This window comes from Epargyreus clarus, unplaced genomic scaffold, assembly GCF_041222505.1.
Source record: "Epargyreus clarus isolate Ecla_fem2 unplaced genomic scaffold, WU_Ecla_fem_2.2 ptg000022l, whole genome shotgun sequence".
Lineage (NCBI taxonomy): Eukaryota > Metazoa > Arthropoda > Insecta > Lepidoptera > Hesperiidae > Epargyreus > Epargyreus clarus.
The window spans coordinates 795,521-810,576 of record NW_027332229.1 but is presented as its reverse complement, the minus strand read 5'-3'; the positions used below and the strand labels follow the sequence as shown (position 1 = coordinate 810,576).

At 38.9% G+C, this 15,056-nt stretch overlaps 2 protein-coding genes across 2 annotated transcripts in view; one reads left to right on the top strand and one right to left on the bottom strand.

Moving 5' to 3' along the window:
• The first annotated feature begins 135 nt into the window (after positions 1-135).
• Positions 136-15,056, top strand: part of Prp3 (pre-mRNA processing factor 3) — a 28,530-nt gene continuing 13,609 nt past the window's right edge. The window contains exons 1-9 of the mRNA XM_073085209.1: positions 136-585; positions 2,208-2,369; positions 2,820-3,030; positions 3,539-3,722; positions 4,264-4,347; positions 4,783-4,901; positions 5,408-5,599; positions 6,570-6,697; positions 8,345-8,502. Coding sequence (XP_072941310.1) covers positions 458-585; positions 2,208-2,369; positions 2,820-3,030; positions 3,539-3,722; positions 4,264-4,347; positions 4,783-4,901; positions 5,408-5,599; positions 6,570-6,697; positions 8,345-8,502 — 1,366 coding nt within the window. The 5' untranslated portion in view covers positions 136-457. The remainder of the gene's footprint in view (positions 586-2,207; positions 2,370-2,819; positions 3,031-3,538; positions 3,723-4,263; positions 4,348-4,782; positions 4,902-5,407; positions 5,600-6,569; positions 6,698-8,344; positions 8,503-15,056) is intronic.
• On the bottom strand, positions 9,721-11,602 carry LOC140751301 (uncharacterized). Its single transcript, XM_073085208.1, has one exon. The coding sequence runs from the start codon at positions 11,491-11,493 to the stop codon at positions 9,802-9,804; it is 1,692 nt and encodes a 563-aa protein (XP_072941309.1). The 5' UTR covers positions 11,494-11,602; the 3' UTR covers positions 9,721-9,801.

Sequence of the window (15,056 nt, the reverse complement as noted above, 5' to 3'; positions counted from 1 at the left end):
CGTATAATGGAACGATTCCATAGTCATAGACAAAAATTATTCTAGATAATAAAAGTAGAAGTTTGGAAACAAAATTTAACATTTTTCATTACAATTTAATTGAATTCTTATATTTTAACTTTTATTTAAATCAAAAGGTGTATGCCTGACCACAGTAGAATGAGGAATATTAAGATTTTTCAAACTTAATAATCTGTGCATCTTACGAATCTTTTGTCTTGTTGGGCTTGTTTATGGTCGATGTTTACGTCAAACGATGCGAAAATAACGCATTACCCAAACCATTTACCATTTACTTAAAAATGGAATAAATCTAGCTGATTTTGTCAAAAACCCAGCTAAATCCATCCCAAAACACAGTTTGGTGCAAAACTGGGGCTCAAAGCCGATACAGCGAAGGTAACCTAAAAGGCGAAAATAAATTTAATTTTGTGTTGTAACTCGTTTATTATCGAAGATGGCTCTGCAGTTATCTAGACGGGAAGTGGAGGAGCTGCGGTCGTCGCTGGACCGCGCCATTTACCGGACGATAGGGAAGTCGGACGGGTCGCTTCTGTCGACTGTCGGGTCGTGCTTGACTAATGGGTGAGTGAACATACGTACTATAAAAGTGTAAGTATTGATACAATAACAGTATTTTAAAAATCACCAGTATCGTCATCAAACTATACAGTCCCATTGCTGGGCCCGAGTCTCATTATGAGCAGGATGTCTATGATTGCTCGCCACATTCAAAAAATGTGGATAAAACTTGATGCTTTTATGTGTTAGTAAAAAAAATTATGTGCAATATTTAAAGACTGATTCTGACATACAAACTTTTTATCTATTTTTTGTGTAATAATATTTGTTACACAAATAAATGTTAAAAAAATAATAGAATGTTACATTATTCAATCTCGAAATGTAAGCGTAAAACTGATACAGTCAGTATGTTTTGATCGGGGAGGTACCACCATCACACCCATTTCTAGTGTTAAGCAGTTTCGCATTGCTAGAAAGGTGCCAGATACCTTCCATATGAGGAGAATATTAATTTAAAAGAATGAAAATTATCTGTTTTGATAATCATTAAGAATTAAACCCAAAGTATTTACAAAACATTTATTATCAGGGTTTCGGACCCGAAGGGTAAAATGGAAACCCTATTCCTAAGCCTTCGCTGTCTGTCCGTCTGTCACAGGGCTCTATCTCCTGAACTGTAATAGATAGACACTTGAAATTATTGTAGAGGATGTATAACAGTGGCTGTTATAACAACAAATACTAAAAAGTATATATACGGTCAAATTGAAAAACCTCCTTCTTTGAAGTTAAAACAAAAAATATTGAAAATATAATGTGGTGTGGTCATATAATTTTTTTTTTTATAATATAAGAATAGCAGACGAGCATGCAGTCCACCTGATGGTAAGTGGCTACTGCCGCCCATGGACATCTGTAATCAACCCCAGATAGGATTAGATATCCCTACCTGAGGTCGGCCACAGATGCGCTGCTACCCCTGAGGACTAAGCTGGAACGCCTTGGATAAGTCTGTCTCCCTTACCACACCCTTCAAACCAGAACACAGCAGCGCCTAACACTGCTGTTATTAGGTAGAAATAGGTGTGGCAATACTGATATTATTCGACATTTTTCACTTTATCTATTGAACTGTAATAGGTAGACAGTTCAAATGTCTACAATGAATTTAGTTCTCTGACTGCTATAATAACAAATAATAAAACTAAAAAATATATGAAAATCTTGGTAGTACCGAAGTTATGTATGGAGCAAGTTTTACTTGGTCACTTGGTCAATTCATTTTATCAGTAATTAAAAATGTGATTTATGAAAGTCTCATCTTATGAAACCCTTTGAGCTTGTGACATGACACAGTGTAGTGTTAGTGAAATAGTGATAAGTGAACATTATAGAACACAAGAACAATGTGTCTACTCCCTTATGTGTTACAAAGAAGTGCAGTGTCAGAGGACGCCGCCTTCATTATATGATTATTTAGCAGTTTAAGTTAGCGTAGAATTACTCATTAGTCTTAAATTAGGCTAGATTGTAATTAATATAAAGTACCTATTACTTACTTGGTACTTTAAAAAAAAAAATGAAACAATTGAATAGTAACAACAACACAATCATGTTATATAATGTTCAATAGTTATAACGAACACAAAAACCATAGCTTTGCACCAAATCTCCGGTTGCAGGTACGAGCGGCGCAAGATCATCGACAAGATATCCGCTCACATCGACTCCAAGAAGGCCAGCAAGTTAGCGGATAAGATCCTAGCACTGGCACAGGAGTTCATATCTACTTCCAAGACACAGAAGCGGAAACATGATGGGGACAAGGATAGGGATATTAAGCGGTATGTCATATTTTGTTATGTTGTAATCAATTGTCCATTAAAGATCAAAATTAATTTGCCAATGTTGGTTGGCAAAAAACTTACCAAACCTGTCTGTCTACCAAAGATCAATTTCTGATAATTTCTGCATAATTCATTCATACCTGCCAAAGATTTGCCTATTTAAGATTAAAAGAGATAATTAGGTAGTTATCGACATATTTCAATTTTCCAATCTTGTTCCTGCTAGATCTATTTGTGTCCCATATGTTCACATGCTTGACAAACTTCAGCAAACTGTCACAAATACGAACATGTGGATTGACTTAGTTTATGTACTAAATTGTCCCAAACTAATTAAGCCAATTGCTTGCAGAGGTTGGGAGTTTGTGGCAATTGCTAAGTGTGTAAATCTGATGACAACTCACAGTGGTATCGTGGAAGAGTTCCTAAACCTTTATACCATTCCAGATCTCGCCACGACGACAAACATGAACCCCGTGACGACAAACGGGATAAGCAGGAGAAGGACAAGGAGAGAGAGAAAGACAGAGACAAGGACAAGGAGAGGGAGAGGGAGAAGGAGGACAAGATCGGGAACGGTATCGAGATACCCTCCGTAATGCCGGAGGGCGAGACCATCGGATCCAAGATGGCTGGGCTCAGTGCTGATAAGATTAAGGTGGGTGAAGTTGATAGGTAAACGATTAAAAAGATTTTTTACCTTATTAATAATTAATGTTTTGCCTATTAAAGATCGATTAGTCTGAAGATTGTTTAATAATACAACATTAGAAATTGTCAAATTTCAATTTTTGTGTATGTAAAATTTGAAAATATGTTTATGGGGTATTAAAAAGAACCAAATTTTGTAACATTCTGTCATGGATGTCATTACGTGGTGGAACCCGCTGTGGTTAGACTCTGGCGGTACCACCTCCACACCTATTTCTGCCTAATAACTTCTGGCTTGAACTACGTGATCAGGTAGACATACTTATCAAAGATATTACGGCTTAGTCCTGAGGCGTGTCTGTGACCGACATTAGCAATATGTGTCTAATTATATCTGGGCTTGAGTTCATTTGAGCATCTAGTAAGATGTCCATTGGCGGCAGTAGCCACTGACCATCAGGTGGACTGCATGACTATTTGCTGCTTAAGAAAATCTTTTATCTCTTGTCTTCCAGCTGATGATGGCGAACGCGCAACGCGAGATAGAAGAGCGCAAGCGCATGTTGGTCGCTATGAAGGGAGAGCCGAAGCCCGTGAGCGCTGCGGTGGCTGCCGCCCAGCACATCAAGGTCCAGATGCAGCAGAACAACGCCATCCCGCCGCCCAGCGTCATTAAGCCCGTGCTGTACTCCAAGCCCGGTGAGTGTGGGTAGGCGAAATATTCGCCGAATAGTTTGCCGAACAATGGAGTACACTCAGATAATTTATGTAAATTCATCTACTCTTTGTGCACGAAGAATTAAATCGTTAAACAATGATGAGTATGTGACCGCAGCGCACTTTGACCGACTGAATACACTCAAATACGGTATAAACCCGCTTGGATACGCTCATATTCGTGTGCACTCGACGAGTATGTAATACGATGTTTAGATACTGTACTCGAAACGCGGTGTGTGTGTTACGGGGAATTTATTTGCCGAATATTACGCCGAACAATGGCGAGTATAAACCCCGTGTCGAATAGAGAGGGAATACATCAGAGGAATTTATTTACACACTCGCACACGCGTCTACTCATCTGTACTCGGCGAGTATCCAAACATTTTAATAGAAATTCGCCAAATTCAGACGAATTTGCGAATAAAAATTTCTTAAAATGATATCAGCTCTGGTTTTTCGTTCTTGAAAGCGTGAGGGTTGTTCAATGTAATGCAATGAAAGATATATATTTTTCCAGAAACAATGCCGGTGAGCCAGGAGGAGCTGGAGAAGCAACGGAAGATCGCTGAGCTGCAGGCGAGGATACAGAGGAAGTTAGCAGGTGAATATTGAAAATAATAATAATTGAAACCTTTTAATAATTTAAATCATATATAGACGTATTTACAGGATTTTTAAGGGGTGATTGGGGAGCCAAAAAATGGCCTAGTCGATTTTGGGGAAATAAGTATCAGCTTACGAAAGACCGAACAATATTTATATAAAAATGTATTATGACTAAGGTCGTCGGAGGCTCGGGGCGGAGTTGAATGGTGTTTCCCAGTCTCAAAAGTTGATTCAATTTTACAAAATTACAAATGTATCACAGACTTATTTCCCACGATTAACGTATGATTCCGGTGACCTTTTTTTCAGTGATTTATAGACATTTCACAGATTTTTGTTTGGTTTTGACGACTTTTTCCTTAGCTAGCGCTAGCAGGTACGCCTAGAGGCTCTAAGTAGCGAAATTAAACGAATCTTTGTTATTATACAGGTGGTGCACTAGTGGCCGGGAGGTCGGGCCCCGCGCCGCTGATCCTGGACCGCGAGGGACGCACCGTCGACCCCACCGGCAAGCGCGTGCAGCTCACACACGTCGCACCCACGCTCAAGGTGACACACACGCACGCACACACACACACACACACATATGCACCCTTACATCTGACACGTATACACACACACCTCAACGTGTATGTTCGTACAGAACATACACATACACACACACATTTTTTTAATTAATATTATTTGCAAGCTTCTAAACATATAGGTATGTACGCAAACGCACGCGTACGTATATATACGTTTGTGCGCGCGCATACTAACACGAACGCAGTAAAGAATACACGCGCGCACACACAGATTGCTTATTACATAGATGTAAAACACACACAGACACACACACATACAGCAGTCCCTGCGCTAGTGTGCGGCCAGTCCCGTCCCTACATTCCGGGTCGCTTAAAGCGCGTGCATACATATAGTCCGTGTAAAACTGTCCGTGTAAATAGAAATGCGGAACTTGCAACGTTTACTAACCAATTATATAGTATCGTTTTTTTATCAATCGATTTTGTAAAAAATCTCATATTTTTTTCCAAAAAACATCATATTTCCAGGCGAACATCCGCGCGAAGCGTCGCGAGGAGTTCCGCGCGCAGCTCTCCGGCCACACCGCAGCGGAGCCCACCGCCGATGCGTCGTGGGTGGACGAGCGCGTGGCGAGCAAGCCGCCCACACGCGCGAAGCGAGCGCTGCGCTTCCACGAGCCGGGGAAGTTCCGCCAGATGGCCGAGCGGTTGAGGGTTAAGGTGAGATACGCATACTGATGTGAACAAAAAAAATAATTTTCGGTTCGTTTCATTAACCCACGTAATGTGGCTCGTATTTTCTTATTGTTTTTTAGTTCATTCGACATCGCGTCGCCAATATCAAATAAAATAATAAGGAATGTAAAATAATACTTTATTCAATTATATCCATATTTTTCTATTGACAGTCAGCAACTCGGTTGCCTGGAGACTTGATATCCAACAAAGGTGTTATTAATTTTCGTTACGGAATTTCTCGATTCGGTCGCCGCGCTCAAAGCCCGCGATAAAAGCTATGCGATAGCTTAATAAAAATATTTTATTGACTTATAGCCTGTAGCTTAATAGCTGTACTTGGTTCTAGACCTGTGTTACAGATATAGTCCGCGCCAAACTGCTGGTCCGCTCTGAAGTTGTTGCGCACAACTACAAACATATATTCCGTAGCAACGTAAGGAGTGGGCAGCGGGCGGTCCCGCGCTGTCTTTGTCCCGCTAATATCTACCATTTGCTATTCGACGTGACTCGTTTCTATATTCGGAGCGGACTAGCAGTTTGACGCGGACTATACCCCGCTCATCCACGAACACTTCATACAGTGTACTATTCTACAAAGAGACATTACTAAAATAATAAAAAAAGAACATGTATTCAGACATTAGTGTGATATTCGATGAGCGCGCCGGTGTAACACATAATAATCATTAGCTTGGAATTAAGATGCGTTCGTCGATAATACGCATATTTTTAGTGTGGGACGAAGTTGCGCGCGCCGATGTTACGATATTGCGCTTACATACAATTTATTCATGCTTTCATACATTGGTTGTTCCCTTATTTGGACTAAACAAAATAATACGCAATTTTTTTTTATTGATTATGTCAAAGAGTAAATATGAATATTTACCTGCGTGTAAGTACTCACATACTATTTTTTTTTATTAAAATTTCAATTTTTCCCCATGCTCAGGCGCAACTCGAAAAGCTACAGAGCGAGATATCCCAGATAGCGCGCAAGACCGGCATCTCGTCTGCCACCAAGCTGGCGCTACTGGCCGCCGACACGCCCATATCCGACCGCGTGCCGGACATCGAGTGGTGAGCTACCATCCATCCATACTAGAGATATCATCATTATGAGATTTAGAAGGTAGAACCCTTTGTGGTTCGACTCCGGCGGCACCACCCCCACACCTATTTCTACCTAATAACAGCAGTGTTAGGCGCTGCTGTGTTCCGGTTTGAAGGGTGTGGTAAGGGAGATAGACTTTTCCGAGGCAATCCAGCTTAGTCCTCAGGGGTAGCGGCGCATCTGTGGCCGACCTTAGGTGTGAATATTTAATCCTATCTGGGGTTGATTACAGATGTCCATGGGCGGCAGTAGCCACTTACCATCAGGTGAACTGCATGCTCGTCTGCTACTCTTATATTATAAAAAAAAAAAAACAAAAAAAGTCATCAACCCATTACTGTCCCACTGCTGGGCACGGGTCTCCTCTCAGAATGAGAAGGATTAGGCCATAGTCCACCGAGCTAGCCAAGTGCGTATTGGTAGACTTCACATACCTTTGAGATTTTTTTTATAAATCTCTCAGGTATGCAAGTTTCCGCACAATGTTTTTCTTCACCGTCTAAGCAAGTGATAATTAATTTCTAAAACGCACATAAATTTGAAAATCAGAGGTGCGTGCCTGGGATTTGAACCTCGGACCCCTCGATCGAGAGATCGCTATAATATATATATATATATATATATATAGAGTGGTGTGTTACAGTCCGCGTAAAACTGTTAGTCGGCTCTGAATATATAAATGAATCGCGTCGCCATAGCAAATTGTATGACTACACCTGCTCGCAACAACTTCAGAGCGGACTAGCATTTTGCCGCGAAGTAGTACCCTTGTAGAATTATGGTGCCTGATGTCGAGTGGTCAGTTACCATCCTGCTAAAGATATGGTGTGTCCACCCTTGTGTCTGTTAATTTAGTTATTATTTTTAATCTTCAAGATGTATTTTAAATCTATTTCCCTAGCCGGGAATCGAACGGGTTCATTAAAAAATAAAAAAGAAACATCCTGTATTATTCCATTATCGGATAGTGTCGCTTATAAGGATCAAATTCTGGGAAGTAATAATTAATAACAAAATAAGAAAAAGCCTTTTTTAAAAAAAAATACATATTTCAATTAGGCGCCCTTTGCTATAGATTATGTAATAATAAAATCTTGAAATGTTAGTTCAAATGTTAATCAGTAAATGATAATCTTTATAGAACATTTATACAGGGTTACTGAAAATTCGATACATTCCCTTGGATAGCTAGTGAAATAGGGCTATTATTTTAATAATTTGTACGACACATTCCATACATTCTCTTTATGCAAATTCACTCTGAAGTGGAAATAAAAAGGGTTTTTTTATTGAACTCTGGCAAATTGACCTCCATAATGTAAAGTTTAAGAGTACTACTACAGCGTTTTGTCATTTTAAGGAAGTGTTGCGATGTTAGGTATAAGATTATGCACAAAAATAGGATCAAAATAGGACATTCACTTAGAAGTATTTTATTTTTCGCCTGACATCGGTATTTAGAAATAAAAACACAAAAACTTGAATATCTCAAAAACAAATCACTCTCGGCTAGGGTACTTAATGACAAAACCTATTGCAAATGAGCTCTACTTTTACCCCTCCAAGGGAATGTATGAATTTTCAGTAACCCTGTATATGCATTTTTTTCGCAGGTGGGACAGCGTGATCCTCCTCACCGCCGAGGAGCTTCCGGCGTCGGAGCGGGGTCGTGTCGCCGCGTGCAACACGGGCGGCGACGACATCGTGCTGAACCTGAACGAGCGCGCGATCACCAACCTCGTGGAGCACCCGCAGCAGCTGCGACCGCCCAGTGAGTGCCGTGTTACACGTACACACACACACAAACAGACACAATTACATACACACACACACACACACACACACACACACACACACACACACACACACACACATTCACACACACACGAACACACACACACACACGAACACACACACACACACACACATACACACATGCGCGCACTTACGCATTCAGAGGCACGCTGGCGCGCATACACAAATACACACGCAATAGACTCGCAAGCTCCTATGCGCTCATGCTCATTGAAACGCGCACTTAATTAGAGTCCGCGCCAAACTGTTTGCCCGCTCCGAATATAGAAACTAGTCGCGTCGCAACAGCAAATTGTAGATATTAGCGGGACAAAGACAGCGCGCCCCTCTGTGACAATGATACCTAAATGCTAGGTAGTAACAATGCTACCTAAATGCTAGGTAGCATCGTGTCAGCTGCCCGCTCTTGCCCGCGGGGACATAGCTGCGTTAGTGTGCCCTTACGTTAGGGAGTATATGCTAACTAAACCAAACGCAACACGCAACTAAAACGCAACAACTTCAGAGCGCACTAAAAGTTTGTCGCGGACTGCATACGCAGATACTCACGCACACGTAAACGCTCGCACGCCTGGACGCGCATGCACGCACACAGACATGCACACTCACACACACAATGGCGACCGCGCGCACATATACACAGGTGCCCAGTCATGTATGCGCCCACAGTCAGCACCAAATTGTTAGTCCGCTCTGAATATGTCGCGAGCAGCTGTAGTCATACAATTTGCTATGGCGATGCGATTCATTTCTATATTCAGAGCGGACTAGCAATTTTACGCGGACTTTATATACACAAGTTTATAAGAGTTGGCCATTTTGTGTTTTATTATAATTCCTAAATAATTGCTAAAGCTACAAAATTCTCAATCGAGGATGTCAGGAACGGCCTGCGGCACATTATAAGGGGCGGAAAATTCTAGCGTGAAGCAATTCTGTGTTTCACATATTTATGAGGTCACCTCACTCTTCAGTATTGACAACGCACCCGTGGTTGACTTTAGGTAGATCTCCTCATATGGAGTTGATCAGAGATGTCCATAGGCGACAGCGACTTACCATTCGGTGGACTCAAATCAAATTTGTAGATAAAGCAACATTTTCTATGACCATTAGGAAGACTCAAAACGATCTTTTACTAAATTAAATTAATAAAAAAAACAACTAATTTTCAAATGCTTAAAAATTTATTTCTATTCTTACTCATCATTTGATATTCACAAAAAAGCCGTTGTTTACACACACATATATAAAATCAATGTTTCATTGGCACACACATAAAACCGACTCGTTTAGTGTATTTCGGACATCCGAAAGAGTTGCACATGAAACACGTTCCGAGAATAACAGCCTCTGTTGTAGTGCCGTTTTTATCGTTTATATTATTATAACCGCTATTTTCGTAACCGTTATTGATACCGTAACCGGTTTTGTCATAACCGTTATTGGTATTATCGACAGCGTAACCGTTATTGCTATAACCGTTATTAGTATTATTGACACCGTAACGGTTTAAACCGTTAGTACTGTTGTATAACGGTCGAAAATTTGTATTCACTGGTTGTTGGTTATAACCGTGATAAGGAGCGTATTGTGGGGCACCATAACCGTTATTTAAGCTGTCAATTGGTTTAATACTTTGAGAATTGTAACCATTTGCAATATTACCGTTGGAAGTATACGGTATGGAAGATATTTTACTATTATAGTCTGTATGAGGCGTATTGTAGCCGTTTGCAATATAAGGTACAATTGTACTGGTATACGTTTCAGGATAGTCTCTAATAACATATTTCTCGTGTGGGCTTACCACATTTCTGAACCAATTTAGGGCTTTGCTTATTGTTGTTTTCTCGGTGACGTGATAGTTTTGAGTTGGATCGTTATAACCGTTACTGTTATCACCGTTATTGCTATAACCGTTACTACTATAACCGTTGTTGTCATAACCGTTGTTGCTATAACCGTTATTGTTATAACCGTTACTGCCATAACCGTTGCTGTAGCCGTTAGCGCTATAACCATTATCATTATTATTGATACCATAACTACTTTTAGTTTCGTAGTTATTTTGATTATAATTATAACTGGTTGCTCTTTTCATTCTTTTATAAATGTTAACGAATGTAGGTTCTTTGTTTTTTACATCAAAAATGCTGTTTTTGATCCTTTCCGGAAAATGTTCAGAAGTGACGTAATTTTTTTGGTTGTTTTTCAAATTTTCGAAAAGTTTTAATCCTTCGTATATGTCAATCTCTTCTGGTAGATTATTATCTTTAATATATTGCAATGTCTTCTTATTCTTATTACTTATAACACTACTTTTAATATCTCCTATAAGTTTAGTGATTTCTTCATTCGATTCTTTATTTTCACTATTTGAAGAATCTTCTAATAACAACTTTAATAAATCCTCAATTTTCTTCATGTCGTATTTTTTATTGCTTCCCATTTCTACACTTTTGGGTATTTCAAAGACATTTAAATTATTTTCTTTATATTTTTCAACATTTTCCTCCTCAAAATCTTTTTTCACTTCCGGATTCCCTTCAAAATTCCTAATATTGTCATTATTTTCACTGTATTTATTTAAGAAATCTTTGAAAAACTTTAAACCGTCAATACTAATTTCATTCGGCACATCACTGCTTGAGTCACTTGTTAGAAAATCGTCTTTTAATTCATTTCTTGCTCCAACACCGTCACCTGCATTTTCTTTAATTTTTCCTATGAAGTTCTTCAACAAACCTTCATTTTCGTATTTTCGTATGGAGTTTCCATCTCGTATGAACAAGTCCTTAACAATATCTTCTACTTTTACATCACTGTGTTTGGCCAAGTCTCGCCGCATGCGTATCTCGTACGGTAGGTTTTTCGGCACATTGTAATTCTGAATTTTCGCAAGTATGTTTACGAGTGCGACCAAAGCGTACACAGGGATCATCATTTTGACTTATTTTGACTTAATTTTCACTTATTTTAACTTTGTTTATGTATACATGTCTCTGTCATCGGGTTTCTGAGCAGACTGCGTTAAATTGAGATGTTTGTTGCTACGATATCTAAAATTAGCATTGTATTAATTGAGCTCGTTATAATAGTTAGTCATATACGCTTTAAAGTCTCGATTCTTGGTACTGTTTGTTTATCTGTTCACTAGTTGCGTCGCGCGGATCTGTCTGTGTATTTGTTTTGAGTTTATTTTTGTATATTTTTGTTTATAATATAGAATGTAAAAAAGCGTACTATAAAGTAAGTGATTATTTGACTGACAAAACGATGTGGTCTGAATTAGCTCCAGCTCCACATGTCCCATTACGTTAAGTTGACATTGTCAAAAACATTTTTTTTTTTAAAGATGTGTGTTATGGAGTTTCTTTCGCCGCTTCTTCTCCATAACGAAACACCTTGTGAAGTGGTGGTAGTTGTATTGACATTCAAAAAGTGCTCTGTAAAGAACCTATTTTGAATAAAAAAAATTGATTTGATTTGATTTGAATGCAGTCTCATCTGTTAAGTGGCTACTGCCGCCCATGGATATTTGTAATCAATCCCAGATAAGATTAGATTTCTACGTGAGGTCGGCCACAGACGCGTCGCTACCCCTGAGGACTAAGCGGGAAGGCCTTATAAAAGTATGTCTCGCTTACACCCTTCAAACCGGAACACAGCAGCGCTTAACATTGCTGTTTTCATAGACACGTGAGTTTTTTACACTATAAAATACAAAAGATAATTGAAAATAATTGCAGGTCTTCATACAAGAAACCGTAATATGTAGACAGTGCATAATTTCAAAATGTATTTACTTCTATGGTTGCTATGATAACAAATACTAAAAATAAAACAGAATGATATTATTGTGGTACGGAGCTCTCCGTCTGCGAGTTCGACACACACTTGGCCAATTAAGTTACTTTTTACCACGCTTTTATTAGCTTGGGTTGTATGTATGTATGTATGTATGTATGTATGTATGTATGTATGTAACAGAATGTTTGAATGTTCGATTTTTACTCGATTAATTTAAAAATTTGAATAATTATCAAGAACCGATGACAATACACGATTTTAATAATTTTATTCCATTCTCCTCATCAGGATTGTCAGGAATCACTATTAACGATTTTCCTTGTGCTATTTTAGCGTAGTTTTTAGTTTATAAACTATAATTATTATATTATTTAATAATTCTCTTGTGTAGCTTTTCGTGCTTAGGTAATTAACTTTGTAATTTACTTAAAAATGATACAGAAATGTACTTGTGTTTAATTCTGTGATTGTTTTTCCTCGTACGCCAATCGGTACGTACATTCTGCGGTTAAGGAAGTACCAGTTAATATAATATAGTAGCCAAATATTGTGTTGTTATTGTTAATTATAAAGTGTTTGTCATCAACAGCACTTGAAAGTAAATAAGGTTTTTAAATTTAGTAGTCTCAAACAATCAATAATATGGTTGCGTCCCTCCAATTTTTATTTATAATATATATATAAGTAGCTCGGCCTCTTGATCGAGGAGTCCTAGGTTCAAATCCCAGGCACGCATCTCTGATTTTACAATATTATATGCGTTTTAGAAATTAATTGTCATTTGCTTAAGCAATGAAGGAAAACATCGCGAAAAAATCTGCATACCTGAGAGATTTATAAAAAAATCTCAAAGGTATGTGAAGTCTACTAATACCACTTGTCCAGCGCGGTGGACTAGGGCCAAATTCTTCTCATTCTGAGAGGAGACCCGTGCCCAGCAGTGGGACAGTGGTGGGTTGATGATGATGAGATGAGATGATCATCTACGACACTTCCGACTAAATCTATGGGTTTTTAAATTGCGTCGTCTCTTTGAGAATCAATTATTTAGTTGCGTTTTCCCCATTTTTTTTTTATAATATACAAGTAGCAGACGAGCATGCAGTCCACCTGATGGTAAGTGGCTACTGCCGCCCATGGACATTGTAATCAAAACCAGATAGGATTAGATTCCTACCTGAGGTCGGCCACAGATGCGCCGCTACCCCGGAGGACTAAGCTGGAACGCCTTGGTAATTATGTCTCCCTTACCACAACTTTGAAAGAGGTTAATTTTACACAGCTGCATATAAATAATAATTACATTATTTAGTGGTAGACCCTTTGTCTCCGGCTGCGTTCCTTTGGAGATCCCGGAGTCCTCTACGCAGCGCTGAGGACGGTCACCGGGGGGGTTTTAGTGCGGTAAGAGTCCCACATAACCCCGTGTCGCTCCCAAGGCATCGGGTACCTTTTGAAGGTTTCCCCCTCGTCAACAAAAAAAAAAAAGACCCTCTGTGGTTAGAATCCGGCGGCACCACCGCCACATCGATTTCTCCCTAATAGCAGTGTAACGCTGCTGTGTTCTGGTTTGATAGGTATCGTAAGGTAGACATACTTATAACGCCTAGGGTTCCAACTTAGTCCTCAGTAACAAATACTAAAAATAAAAAAAATGAAAATGTTGGTGGTACGGAATAAAACATTGTTTTTTATTACTCTATTTATTTATAAGCAGTCGAGTTTTCTGTCCTTATAATAATTGCTACTTGTACTTGAAATATTTTTGTTAGAATCCATACTCCTTACTAATATTATAAATCCGAAAGTAACTCTGTCTGTCTGTCTGGTTGTCTCTTCTTCACGCCTAAACCACTGAACCGATTTTAATGAAATTTTGTACAAAGATAGTTCGAGACCCGAGAAAGGACATAGGATAGTTTTATCCCGGAAATACCACGGGAACTAGGGATGGCGATCTAAGATCGATTAATCGGAGAATCGATCTTTTGGACCCAAAACATCGATTATTTTAATCGATATTAGTAAGGATTGAATCGTAAACTATGCATTTGATCAAGTGATGATCTTTAGCAAAGTTGAAGGTACGAATTTTCAGTTTTATGTATGTTAGTATGTTATATTTATTAACTCGGCGAAGCCGCGGGCAAAAACTAGTTGTTTTCATAATTCCTCATAGTTTTCTAATGTTTCATATTTTTCTGTTTGATATGTATCGGTAGTACTCTCGGTGCCATCAATACCATTACTTTTATCGTCATTAAATTCAGTAGTGACTTTAAACTGTTCTGTCTCACTCTCTACATTTACGATTTCATCTGTAGTTTTATTGTGACCTGCTTTGAAACCGAAATTTTCATGACCGTCTTTTAAAACGTCATAAACCTCTGTTATATCAACCTTGTCGCTAGTATTAACTCAGTCTTCTTCAGTGCCGGTGCTTTTTACGTCATTAAATTGAGTCGTGTCGTGATACCGTTCTGTCTCGCTCTCTACATTTACGATTTCATTTCCAGGTTCTGTATGACCCGCTTCCAAATCTCCAAAACTCTTATGACTTTCTTTGTAAAGGTCAAAACTTTCTATCGTATATTTCTCACTTGTATTTAATTCTATGTCTCCATCAGTTTTCTCACTTGTTACCTCATTAAATTCAGTCGTGACTCGTAACTGTTCCGACTTTCCTGCGCTTAAGAT